This window comes from Brassica napus, chromosome A5, assembly GCF_020379485.1.
Source record: "Brassica napus cultivar Da-Ae chromosome A5, Da-Ae, whole genome shotgun sequence".
Classification (NCBI taxonomy): Eukaryota; Viridiplantae; Streptophyta; class Magnoliopsida; order Brassicales; family Brassicaceae; genus Brassica; species Brassica napus.
The window spans coordinates 12,285,684-12,297,639 of record NC_063438.1 but is presented as its reverse complement, the minus strand read 5'-3'; the positions used below and the strand labels follow the sequence as shown (position 1 = coordinate 12,297,639).

General features: G+C 33.3%; 2 protein-coding genes across 2 annotated transcripts; one reads left to right on the top strand and one right to left on the bottom strand.

The window, feature by feature from the left end:
- Positions 1–4,946: 4,946 nt before the first annotated feature.
- On the top strand, positions 4,947–6,987 carry LOC106427186 (serine decarboxylase). The gene is made up of 5 exons (XM_022710706.2): positions 4,947–5,475; positions 5,540–5,771; positions 5,834–6,027; positions 6,089–6,225; positions 6,291–6,987. The coding sequence occupies exons 1-5, from the start codon at positions 5,184–5,186 to the stop codon at positions 6,852–6,854; spliced, it is 1,419 nt and encodes a 472-aa protein (XP_022566427.2). The 5' UTR covers positions 4,947–5,183; the 3' UTR covers positions 6,855–6,987.
- A 21-nt stretch (positions 6,988–7,008) lies between these two features.
- LOC125608718 (transcription factor VIP1-like) lies at positions 7,009–8,775 on the bottom strand. The gene is made up of 4 exons (XM_048779179.1): positions 8,107–8,775; positions 7,911–8,043; positions 7,504–7,588; positions 7,009–7,433 (listed from the first exon to the last, which is right to left on the bottom strand). Exons 1-4 carry the CDS (start codon positions 8,688–8,690, stop codon positions 7,243–7,245), a joined length of 993 nt encoding a protein of 330 aa, XP_048635136.1. The 5' UTR covers positions 8,691–8,775; the 3' UTR covers positions 7,009–7,242.
- Between the last annotated feature and the right edge of the window lie 3,181 nt (positions 8,776–11,956).

Genomic DNA, 11,956 nt, shown 5'->3' with positions numbered 1-11,956 from the left:
CGACTATCTTCGAGATGAGTGATCTCGGCCTACTAACCTACTACCTTGGGATCGAAGTACAGCAGCATAAAGGTGAAATAACTCTTAAACAAGAGAGATATGCGACTAAGATACTACAGGAGACGGGAATGCAAGACTGTAATGCAGTACAGACACCGATGGAAGCAGGACTGGTCTTATCAAGTGCAGAAGAAGAGAAAGGCGTTGATGAAAAGGAGTTCAGGAGAAACATAGGTTGCCTTCGTTACCTGTTGCACACGCGTCTCGATCTAGCCTACAGCGTGGGTTTACTGAGTCGCTATATGCACAAACCAAAGACCTCTCATGCGGCTGCATTGAAGCAAATACTGAGATATTTGAAGGGTACTGTGACTCATGGTTTGACGTTTACACAAGGATCTAAGATGGAGCTTATTGGTTACAATGATAGTAGCCATAATATAGATGAAGATGACGGAAGAAGCACAACAGGGCACATATTATATTTGAATAAATGTCCTATTACTTGGTGTTCTCAGAAACATGAGACAGTAGCTTTATCATCATGCAAAGCTGAGTTTATGGCAGCCACAGAAGCAGCCAAACAGGCAATATGGTTGCAAGAAATTCTCGAGGAGGTCACAGACAATTCATGCAAGATGGTAACGATATACATTGATAACAGGTCAGCTATTGCACTCATCAAGAATCCGGTTTTCCATGGGCGAAGCAAGCATATTCACAAGAGATATCATTTTATCAGAGAGTGTGTAGAGAACGAGCAGATTGAAGTACAACATGTTCCCGGTACAGAGCAAAAGGCAGACATTCTAACAAAGGCACTTGGGAGAATCAAGTTCAAAGAGATGAAAGAACTTGTGGGAGTTCAAGAAGTTAACTTTAAGCTTAAGGGGGAAAATGTTGATAAACTTAAAGATAACTTGGGATCTAAGCTATACTAAAGAGTTTAGGAATAAAGGAAAAAGGGAAATATGTGTTCCTAATGAGTTTAGGAAATATCATCTCTATATAATGAGTTGCAAGAGTGTTGCATACCTTTGTGAGTTTTGAGAGATTGTGTTTGATAAGCTTAAGGTTTTTGAGTGTTTCCTTAAGAGAGATTAATAAAGAGAGTTCTTTATTTGTGTTCTTACATAATCGTTTGAGACTATACTGATTTGCTAATATATATAACTTTTAATCGATGTCTTTATCATAAAAAGAACCCATAATCTACAAAAGGTTAGTTACGAAAATACCTGGAAAAGCTTTATTTTCGTGCAATTGAGAAAGGTTTTGTCGTTAGAGTTATTGCCTCCATCTTTCGTTAATGGCGATTGCATGATATGATTGTATGGTGAGCAAATCTCGCAGAGATTACATTAGGTATAGGTTAATGATAAATGAGTAGAGAAGAAAGAGATGTTAGGTTAAAATTGTTACTTGTTTGGCAATAAGATTACGTTAGTTCTAGGATTAGTTATCTTAAGAGTTACTTAAAAAATAAATAAGAATTAAAAACTTTAGACCAATCAAATTATAAGAAATTTTCTCAAACTTCTTTTATGAATGATACAGCAGCATAAGTCACTTCTCAAACTTCTTCTATGAAATAGAGTTTTTTCGCCAAAATCGAGAAATCGATTTTTCCCGCAAAAACCATAAAACAAGATTTTCCGTCAAAACCCAAAAATCGTGGTTTCTCGCCAAACCCGAGAAATCGAGGTTTTCCGCCAAAACCGAGAAATCAAGTTTTTCCGCAAAAAATGCCCGCCAAAACCGTAAAATAGGATTTCTAACCAAAATTGAGAAATCGAGGTTTCCTGCCAAAATCGAAGGCTCCCGCCAAAATCGTAGACCAAGATTTTCCGCCAAAATCGAGAAATCAAGTTTTCCCGCCAATGCCGAAAAATCGAGTTTTCTGCCAAAACCGTAAAACAAGACTTCCCGCAAAAACCAAGAAATCGAGATTTTCTGCCAAAACCGAAAAATCGAGGTTTTCCACCAAAACCACAAAAATAAGACTTCTAAAAAAATCGAGTTTTTTCCGCCAAAACAGAGAAAATGAGGTTTCCCGCCAAAATCGTAGAATTCAGTTTTTTTTTTTACATAATCAAAAAAAAAATTTATTTGTTTTTCACCATAATAAAAATAAGTTTTTTGTCGTTATCACAAGGGTTTAGATTAAAGGGAAATTGAGTTGTATAACCATCAAACAAATTATAATTCAATGGCTAACCAAAAAACCTACATCACCTATACACTTTCCTTCTTATACATAATATTGTCATATTGCTCTCAGATACAATCGGTTGAAACCTGCAAGAAAAAATAAAGAAAAGTTAATAATAATAATAATACTCAAAAGTTACGTGTGGCCCTTGAAAATCACACATTCTCTCACATGTGCTTTATTTTGGTAACTTTAACAGTAGATGAAATTCTTCTTCCCAGATTTTTTCTTGAATTGATTTCTTCTCACGAGAAGAACAATCAACTGTGGTAAAAATAAAGTAATGATGAAGGCGTAGACGGTGAAAACACACACCAACTCTTTAATTTTTTCCTCCATCTCTTAACTCACTGATTCTTACAATCATGCTTTTGTTTTCATATTGTTTTCGTTTTTAAATCTTGCAATAGATCCATGATAGATATCCACTGATGAAGAATAACGACGGCGGATCTGTAAAGTGTTGCTGTGTCAGAAAAAAAGGAGTAGATGAAGACGATCTCTATATGGTAGTAAAGAATAATGAGAGTGAACCAAATAAATGCGTATCAGCATGTCTAAGAATGAAGAATTAAAAAAGATGAACTTTTTGTCTATACTATATTCGGTGAAATGAATAGTATAGTATATATTCTTTAGGGTAGCTATTTGTGTAAAGATACCATACTATTTGAGACGAAATGCCATACTATTCCTTAAAATGTAATAATATGCCATGTTTTCAAATTCGATAGTTATTTTCACTGTCATTTTCTGTGATTGATTGTAATATAAAATTCATTTTTTAAATGTTGCACAAATTTGATTATTTGGAATCTTTATTATTACCAATTATAGTTTAGAGATCTAAATTCTATTATTTAGAGGAATGGTGGTGAAGTTGAGGTTTGCATTAGATTTTGAGATTTGGGTTTACAGTTTAGGGTTTTGGGTTTATATTTGGGTTTAGGATTTAATAATTAGTGTTTAGGGTTTAGTAATTTCGTTCTTAAACTTGGTCATTTGGAAAATGTAAATGGAGTGGACGAGTACATCTATACTATTTATAGCGGTTCCATACTATGTCGTCTACGTTGAGAAAATTGACAACATATTATATAGATTTTGTTTGGGTTTATACTTTAGTTATTTTGGTTTAGATTTAGTAACTAGGGGTTTGTCTAGGGTTTTAGTATTTATGTGGGTGAGTAGAGTTTAGTTTTTAGGATTTATATTTGGGTTTAGGGTTTAGTGATTAGGGTTTAGGGTTTAGTAATTAGAGTTTAGGGTTTTTATTTGGGTTTAGAGTTTAGTGATTAAGGTTTAGGGTTTATATTAGGGTTTAGGGTTTAGCGATTAGGGTTTAGGGTTTAGTGATTAGTGTTTAGGGTTTATATATGTGTTTAGGGTTTAGTGATTAGGGTTTAGGGTTTATATTTGGGTTTAGAGTTTAGTGATTAGGATTTAGGGTTTAGTGATTAGTGTTTAGAGTCTATATCTGGGTTTAGGGTTTAGTGATTAGGGTTTAGTGATTAGGGTTTAGGGTTTATATTTGGGTTTATGGTTTAGTGATTAGGGTTTAGTAATTTTCTTTTAAAACTAGAGTTTAGGGTTTATATGTCATGTCTTCAAATTTGATATTTCTCTTCTATGCCATTTTGTATGATTGCTCGTAATATAAAATTAGTTTTGTTCAAATGTTTGACAATGTTAGGGTCATGTCTAGTTCAAGAACGTCTTTTTCATCAACAAATACTTTTATTTCTTCTTCTACTATTTTACATATGATTCCCAACTAACATAAATAGAACAAACATTTGTATACTATTTTATACATTGTTCCATACTATGTATGTATAGTACTTGAAAATATTATAAAATTTTATATATTTCAGATTTTGATTTTCTTTTAAATATATATTATAGCTTAGATTTGGGTTTAAGATTTAGTGGCCATGATTTAGAGTTTAGTAATTAGGGGTTGGGTTTAGAGTTTAGTATGATATTTTACATCTTTATATACTATAGTTTAATATCACAAAATATTATATATATTTTCAGATTTTAATTTTATATAAAATTATAAATATATAATAGTTTACATTTGAGTTTGGGTTTAGTGGTCCATTTAGGCTTTAGTATTTAAAAGTTGGAGTTAATGAAATGTTTGTGGTGATATGAAGTAAAATTAATGAAATGTTTGCGGTTATGTGTATGTGATGTGGTTATATTATCTTCCTTTTGTTGGTGACAGTTTGCAATAATTATTGGCCACACTTGGATTTTGTCAACGTCATCTCCACATCTTAAAGCCACTGACAAATTGTATGAATCAAAGGTAAAACCGGTAGAAATAAAGCACAATTGATAGATATTACATTATGTCAAAATCAATGTTCTGCACTTAATTTCTTTTCCTAAATTAAAAACAAGAAATATTTCAATCAAAAACCATTTTTTGTTTATTTTAATATATTAGATTTTTTTTTTCAAACACATGTTAATATATTAGATAATATGTATTTTGTAAGAGATTATAGAAAATGTATTCACATAAAAAGAGATAAAGGATTTAAAAAGGGTTGAAAAGGATTCAGCCCTCTTTTACGTATTTTGATGGGTTTTAAAAGGATTAGGCTGAGTTTAGATTATATAGGGCTGGGTTGGGTAACCCTATATAGGAAGATAGTCTCTTGGTAAGTTGGAAGAATCTTTTAATTTATTAATTTAAAAATAAATCTTATTGGTTGATATAAAAAAAAATCTCATTGAACAAGAGGAGGGGGAGGCAGCAACGAAAGGAAGGGCACATAAAAGGAAGGAATCAAATTTGTTTTTTTTTCCTTTGTTACATATTATAAATTAACGAGGCCGCGTCTCCCTCGGTCTCGGTCTTGTGCCCCACCGCTTCTCCACCAATCACTTCCTTCTCTCTCTCTCAGATCTGCATTTACCAGAGATTCTCCTCCTTTCTGCATCTTTTAAAAGCACCATGGTTGGACCTCTGGAATCTGATCATACAATCCTTGCCATGTCTGAAAAAGTGGAAATATTGTCTGATGATTTCGATCCAACCGCTCTAGTCACCGAACCGTTACCTTCCCCGGTAACAAACGGTGGAGGAGAAAGAGAAATGGTCCTCGGGAGGAATGTGCACACGACGTCTCTTGCCGTGACGGAACCGGAGTCAAACGACGAGTTCACCGGAGACAAGGAAGCTTACATGGCTAGCGTTCTCGCTCGTTACCGGAAAACTTTGGTTGAACGAACCAAATATCATCTAGGTAAACTTTGGTAGATCCTAGGCTCTAAGATTCTGTTTGTTTGAAATGATGATTTATGGTGTAGGTTATCCATATAACTTGGATTTCGACTACGGTGCGCTTGGGCAGTTGCAGCATTTCTCCATTAACAACCTCGGAGATCCGTTTATCGAAAGCAACTATGGAGTGCACTCTAGGCCTTTCGAAGTTGGCGTCTTGGATTGGTTTGCTCGTCTCTGGGAGATTGAAAGAGATGACTATTGGGGTTACATCACTAACTGTGGCACAGAAGGAAACCTTCACGGCATTTTAGTTGGGTACGTTTTCTTTGTTTGTGTGATCTGTTTTCAATCGGTTCTTGATATTGTTTTTCTTTCAGGAGAGAGATGTTACCTGATGGGATTCTGTATGCTTCGACTGAATCGCATTACTCTGTGTTTAAAGCAGCTCGTATGTATCGAATGGAATGTGACAAGGTTGATACGCTTATCTCCGGGGAGATTGACTGTGATGATCTCAGAGGAAAGCTGTTGGCTAACAAAGATAAACCCGCCATTCTTAATGTTAACATAGGTTTGTGTTTCTCTTTGTTACTTCGTTTGTGTGTTTGCTGATGGTTTGTTATTTCTTGCAGGAACAACGGTTAAAGGAGCCGTTGATGATCTCGACCTTGTAATCAAAACTCTTGAAGAGTGTGGGTTCTCACATGACAGGTTCTATATTCACTGCGATGGAGCTCTGTTCGGACTTATGATGCCTTTTGTCAAACGTGTAAGTGTACAGTCTTCCATTGTGATTACCTTAACTGTGCTCTGACCAATCATTTTTCTATCTAGGCACCAAAAGTCACGTTCAATAAACCGATAGGGAGTGTGAGTGTGTCGGGCCACAAATTCGTCGGGTGTCCAATGCCTTGTGGTGTTCAGATAACAAGAATGAAACACATCAAAGTCCTGTCCAGTAACGTTGAGTACCTGGCGTCTAGGGATGCAACTATCATGGGGAGCAGAAACGGGCATGCTCCTTTGTTCCTTTGGTACACTCTAAACCGGAAAGGGTACAAAGGATTCCAGAAAGAAGTTCAGAAATGCCTGAGGAATGCCCATTACCTTAAAGACAGACTCCGTGAAGCTGGGATCAGCGCCATGCTCAACGAGCTTAGCAGCACTGTTGTCTTTGAAAGGCCCAAAGATGAAGAATTTGTTAGAAGGTGGCAGCTCGCTTGCCAAGGCGATATAGCTCATGTGGTGGTGATGCCAAGTGTTACAATCGAGAAACTCGATCATTTTCTGAAAGACCTGGTCGAACACAGATCGATCTGGTGTAAGGATGGATCTCAAACACCATGCCTTGCAAAGGATGTAGGAACCAACAACTGCGTCTGTCCAGCTCACAAGTGACCGTGCAGTTTCACCATATGTTTGGCGTTTCTTTGTTTCTGGTTTAAATTTCTATTCGTTGCAGTCACGAATTTTTCGTAAAATTTTCCAGTTTCACTTCCACTTATTAATAAAAGGTCATGATTTTAAACCATTGTGTGATGTGTTCTATGCATTTTAGATGATTGGTGCTAAACTTTGTGTAAATATGTATGCAATAAAGATGTCTGGAGAAATATTACAGTAGTTCCTACTCTTAATATATATGAGGACCGTGATATTGATATGAACATACAACGCCATAGACATACAATCAAACTACTTTAACACAAACCATAAAACAAACATAAACATACATACATCCAATATAGCATATCCCCAAATGAGTAACAAAGCTAAGATTGGGAACTTAGCCTCTCTTGTTGAAATCCATGAAGCTCGATGGCTGCCCATTTGTGCTCATCTGCTGGTTCTTGTTGTTCCCCAGCTGAGATGAGAATTGCGAGCGGTTGTTGTTGAATGAATTTCCGTTCCCTTGAGGAATTTCTCCAGCGGCTATCTTCAGTCGGTTCAGTTCTCCCCGCAGTGCTTCATTCAAAGCTGCAAGTACACCGAACAATATTATCTCTGGCATCAAAACATTGGTTTATTCCAGTGAAAAGTGGCTCACCATCCCTAAGTTCAGCTTGTTGTTCTAATGCTTGCAACCGCATTTTGAGGTGTTTGTTTTCAGTGGTCAGGTCTGATGTTCCTCTCTGCACAATATACAGAAAGAGCACATAAGTGCGCAAACACAGGAAATATGCTCTCCAGACAAGAAATCATTTTATACAAAAATCACTTAAGCAACTGTTTTCGGTATATTGATGACTTATATGACACAAACATAACAAGAACAATTTTTTACTAATAAGGATTCAAAAAAAATAATTCTTCCTTTATTGATCATGAATTCTTTTCATTAATGTCAAGAATACAACAACAAAGTTGTAGAGATCTCCAAATACAACTCAGATCAACATAGCAGGTATCAGATACATAAGCACAAACAATGAATAAAAGAAGTAAAGTAATTACCTGCAACATAGTGACTTGAGCAGAGAGTGTAGTTGCTTCGTTCTGAAGTGTCTGTACCTTCCTCTCCAGCTCACCAGTATACTTAATCTTCCTCTCTTTTGACCTAGCCGCGGATTGTCTATTTGCTAGAATCCTGTCAAGAAGACGTATGAATGAAAGAATGTTTGAAGGAAAAAGAAACCCGAGGATACTTTACCTTTTAGCTCTTTTGGGATCAAGCAACGCAAGCTCGGCGAGTCTGTCACTAGCCATACCCATGTTCTTCTTAGCACCGTCTTTGCAGTTGACGGCGGCTAGAATCGAGTCCATGTTAAACGAACCCGAACTTGTAGCTCCATCCATAGAATTGCTCCGGTGATGATGACCCTTTCTCCCTCCAGAGCTTGTAGGTCGGGCGAATTGAGTATCCTCAGTGGCCGTTAGATCGTCGAAGAAATTGGATTCGGAATCAACTGAGAAGCTTCGAACGTGACGGCCAGGAGGAAGAGGAATGGGGGGAGCACCGTTGGATGAGGTCTCTTCCGGAGGTGAATCGACGGACATCGGAGACGGTTGTGGTTGGGGTTGTGTTTGAGGTGTTGGAGCGTTGAGGAAATCGAGAGAAGAGAAATCAACATCGGAAGGATCGAAAAGGAGCAGATCGTCAATTGATTCGCCGGAGAAGAAAGTGTCCGAGCGAGCTCGACGGTGATGAGAGATACGCTGACGTGGAGCTTCTGGCATACGTTCGATTTCGCTTAGAATCGATGATTGGTTTGCTCTCAGGGAAGAAGGCTCCATCGATTTAGGCGGCGAGGTTTGGGTTTCCTCTGTTTCACTAGTTTATTATACCTACCCAAGTTGAGAAAGTCTTCCAAGACAAAATGCCACGAGAGTTTTGTCAATATGGTCTCACTATATTTTCCAAACTTACCATAGTTAAAAGGAAAACTTTGTTTTTAATTGGTAAACTAGACTTTGATTCACGTTTTGAAAGCGCGGTTTATTTTTTTTTCAATTGACAAATATTTAGTAAATGTCATATTTTCATATATTTGTGTTTTATTTTATAAAAGATTTAAATTTTTTATTTTACTTATCGTATTTAATTTTAAATGACTATTTATGTTTAAAAAATTAAACTTTATTTCTTTAATGAATTAAGTTGGTATAACTCTGATAAATTAATTTTACTATGTTGTTAATATTTTAATAAAAAAGTTTATATACTTTTAATAAACATTTATACTTTTAAATGAAAAAAATCAATTTTTTTTATTAATGCTTAAATTATATTAAGAATAGTTGAAAAAATAATAATTAAGAATAGTTGAAAAAAAATTATTTGAACTTGGACTCAATGGCCCAAAGGAAAAAATGTGAGAATTTGACCTGATTTCTTAATCGGCCCAAATGGCCCAAGAGAGATCTGATGTGGGTTGGATCCGAAACAAATGACCCAATATAGATGTGTTATTAATATTACTTGATTGCCCTTAATGAAATATGCAATGTTAGTAAAAAAAATTGCAAGTTAAGGTAAAAATGACAATAGGATTCCGCTTTAATAGTATAGATATAAACGTCTTTTTGATTGGTGTACTAACTTCACTTTGAATAGAATAAAAGCTTTGTTCGGAATTTACATTAGGTGCAACACATACAATTTATCGGTGGTTAGCGATTATTCGGAATAAAGAAACATTTAAAAAATTATAACATGTAGTTTGTATTTATTAAAAAAGTGTTATATTGAATTGTCACGTAACTGAAATTTTAATTTTTCTTATGTGGTGGTTTGAGAATCCATTGACAATTTAGTTAGTCCAAAATTAAATTGTGAGCGAATGTTATATTATATAGTATATCCGGACCATTCATTTATCAAATTGAAATTATTATATATTTTTCCTTAAATAAAACCTACGGAATTAACTAATGTGATTAAGATATATATATAGCAATTAATGATTTTAAATAATAAAGATTCGCTAATAATTTGTATATTTTCTATCATTTTTAATTATTTATTATTAAAATAAATTACACAATTACATTAATCATATAATAAAAATTTAAATTTTTTTGTATATGTTGTATTTTGAATTTTTCAAAACGAGTATAAATTACTAAAACTATTAAAAGTCTCACATAAACTTCTGTGAACAAGGTTTTATATATATATATATATATATTTTATCATTTAAATTAAACTATACATCATATGAAAATACATACTTATATTTTGATATATGCGTTGAACATATATTGAAAAGTTAATATTTTAATTTTGAAATCTTCATTGTTTTTTTTAGATGATTATAAATTATTGAAACCACTAAAAATTCCACATGAAAAAAAATTGTTGGTGTAAAATTTTTCTACAAAAATATGCAAATAATCATAAAATCATATGAGTAGAAAACTCATTTAATAAATATCCATACTAAAAGTATACTATATATCTATGTTAATATCATTTAAATTTAATACGATAAATAAGATTGATTGTTTTGGTTTATTTACCCTAAAATTATTGCGAATAAACAAGAATGGTCGTTTGATTTATATGTGCACGCCAATTTATTACATAATAGTAACTGAATTCTTAATTGTTTAATATATAATTATTATTTTATTATTTCATAATATGCAGAAAAATATAAAATAAGTAATAATATAAAATATTTATTATGCACAAGGCGCAGCTCTTTACCTTATGTATCTCTTTAATAATTTTAAATTTTAAACATTTTTTAAATCTCAGGCTAAAACAAAGTAACGAAATGAGAATAAACTCAAAAATCAATATTTATATCGAGCAATAACCAAAATGTAAAAGTGACACAAAAATGAGAAAATATTGAAGATAGATAGGATTGGCACGTGAACGTAAACTTTCCTTAACCATAATTTACCTTTAAATTGTTAAATCATGATATAAAACAGAGCTAACATATTTCATTGTTACCAAATAGTAGGCTTGAGATTTTTTGGCCTAAACATTAGGTTCATATGCGATAAGTGTTTTTTTGACCTAAAATATTTTTAAAAATGAAATCAGCTCATCAGTAAACAAATAATGTAATTAACAAAAAAAAATTAAAAAGTTGTTTAAGAACCAAAGATATTAATTCAATCAAGAATATAAATTTTATTTTTTCATACGATATATAAATAATACGCAAGGCACATGTCTTATCCTAATTGAAAGTCCTAATTGAAAGCTATATGAGAATTAATCAGGATTTTACACAGTTTTTTGCACTAGTATCCATCATATTAATGACCTTTGAACATGTGTTCGAATTTACCCATCGTTTTTTTTTTCTTTAATGAAAAGTACTGATGTAATTTTCAGTTAAACCTTTTCATTTATATTTTGACTTTTTTTAAAAAATATACTACACTACTCTAAGAGGTAACTCTCAGTTTGAATAGCCAAACTAAAAATACACTAGATGATAACCCCACACTTTGAGTGGGATGAAATACCTAAAATAAAGACATGTTTGCAATTTAAAATCAATTATGTTTTTGGTTTTTTTCTTCTATGTATAAGAACATGTTTCAAATTTAATAGCATAAATATGACATGAAATATTAAAGTAATATTTGTTGTGTTTTTATTTATAGCGATTTGCTGGTGGTAGTTGCTTAAAAATTTGAGTTTTATTTTTTGTTTACCTCATCATAATTGATTTTACGTTTATAAAAATGTAATACAGTTTTATATTAAATTTTATTCAGCCCATTTTATAGATTCTTGAAATCTATGTTAAGCCTAAAACAAATTCAAATGGGCTGAAGTAAAAAACATAACATTCTCTTTTAGAGCTTCAATAGACAGAATCAAAATCATTCGATGTCGGCAAAGCGAATAAAGAGGAATAACTTATGCAACCAAATTTTGCTCAAAATGTTTTATAACATTATATATATAACTATGTACAACTTGCAAGAATCCCTTCGGCTTCATCTTCCTTTTCCAATCTTCATTTCCATAAAAATAAGGGAAAATTGTCAAAATGACTCAAAACTTGATTTTGAATGCAAACGTGCAAAGG

What these genes read in the sequence shown, in the direction of transcription:
- LOC125608718 (XM_048779179.1), bottom strand. Translation starts at nt 8,690, where the DNA reads ATGGAGCCTTCTTCCCTGAGAGCAAACCAATCATCGATTCTAAGCGAA. An exon ending in CTCAAGTCACTATGTTGCAG is followed by an intron (nt 7,589 to 7,910) that starts GTAATTACTTTA and finishes TATATTGTGCAG; the next exon opens with AGAGGAACATCAGACCTGAC. An exon ending in ACAAGCTGAACTTAGGGATG is followed by an intron (nt 7,434 to 7,503) that starts GTGAGCCACTTT and finishes GTGTACTTGCAG; the next exon opens with CTTTGAATGAAGCACTGCGG.
- LOC106427186 (XM_022710706.2), top strand. Translation starts at nt 5,184, where the DNA reads ATGGTTGGACCTCTGGAATCTGATCATACAATCCTTGCCATGTCTGAA. An exon ending in CATTCTTAATGTTAACATAG is followed by an intron (nt 6,028 to 6,088) that starts GTTTGTGTTTCT and finishes TATTTCTTGCAG; the next exon opens with GAACAACGGTTAAAGGAGCC. An exon ending in TGATGCCTTTTGTCAAACGT is followed by an intron (nt 6,226 to 6,290) that starts GTAAGTGTACAG and finishes TTTTCTATCTAG; the next exon opens with GCACCAAAAGTCACGTTCAA.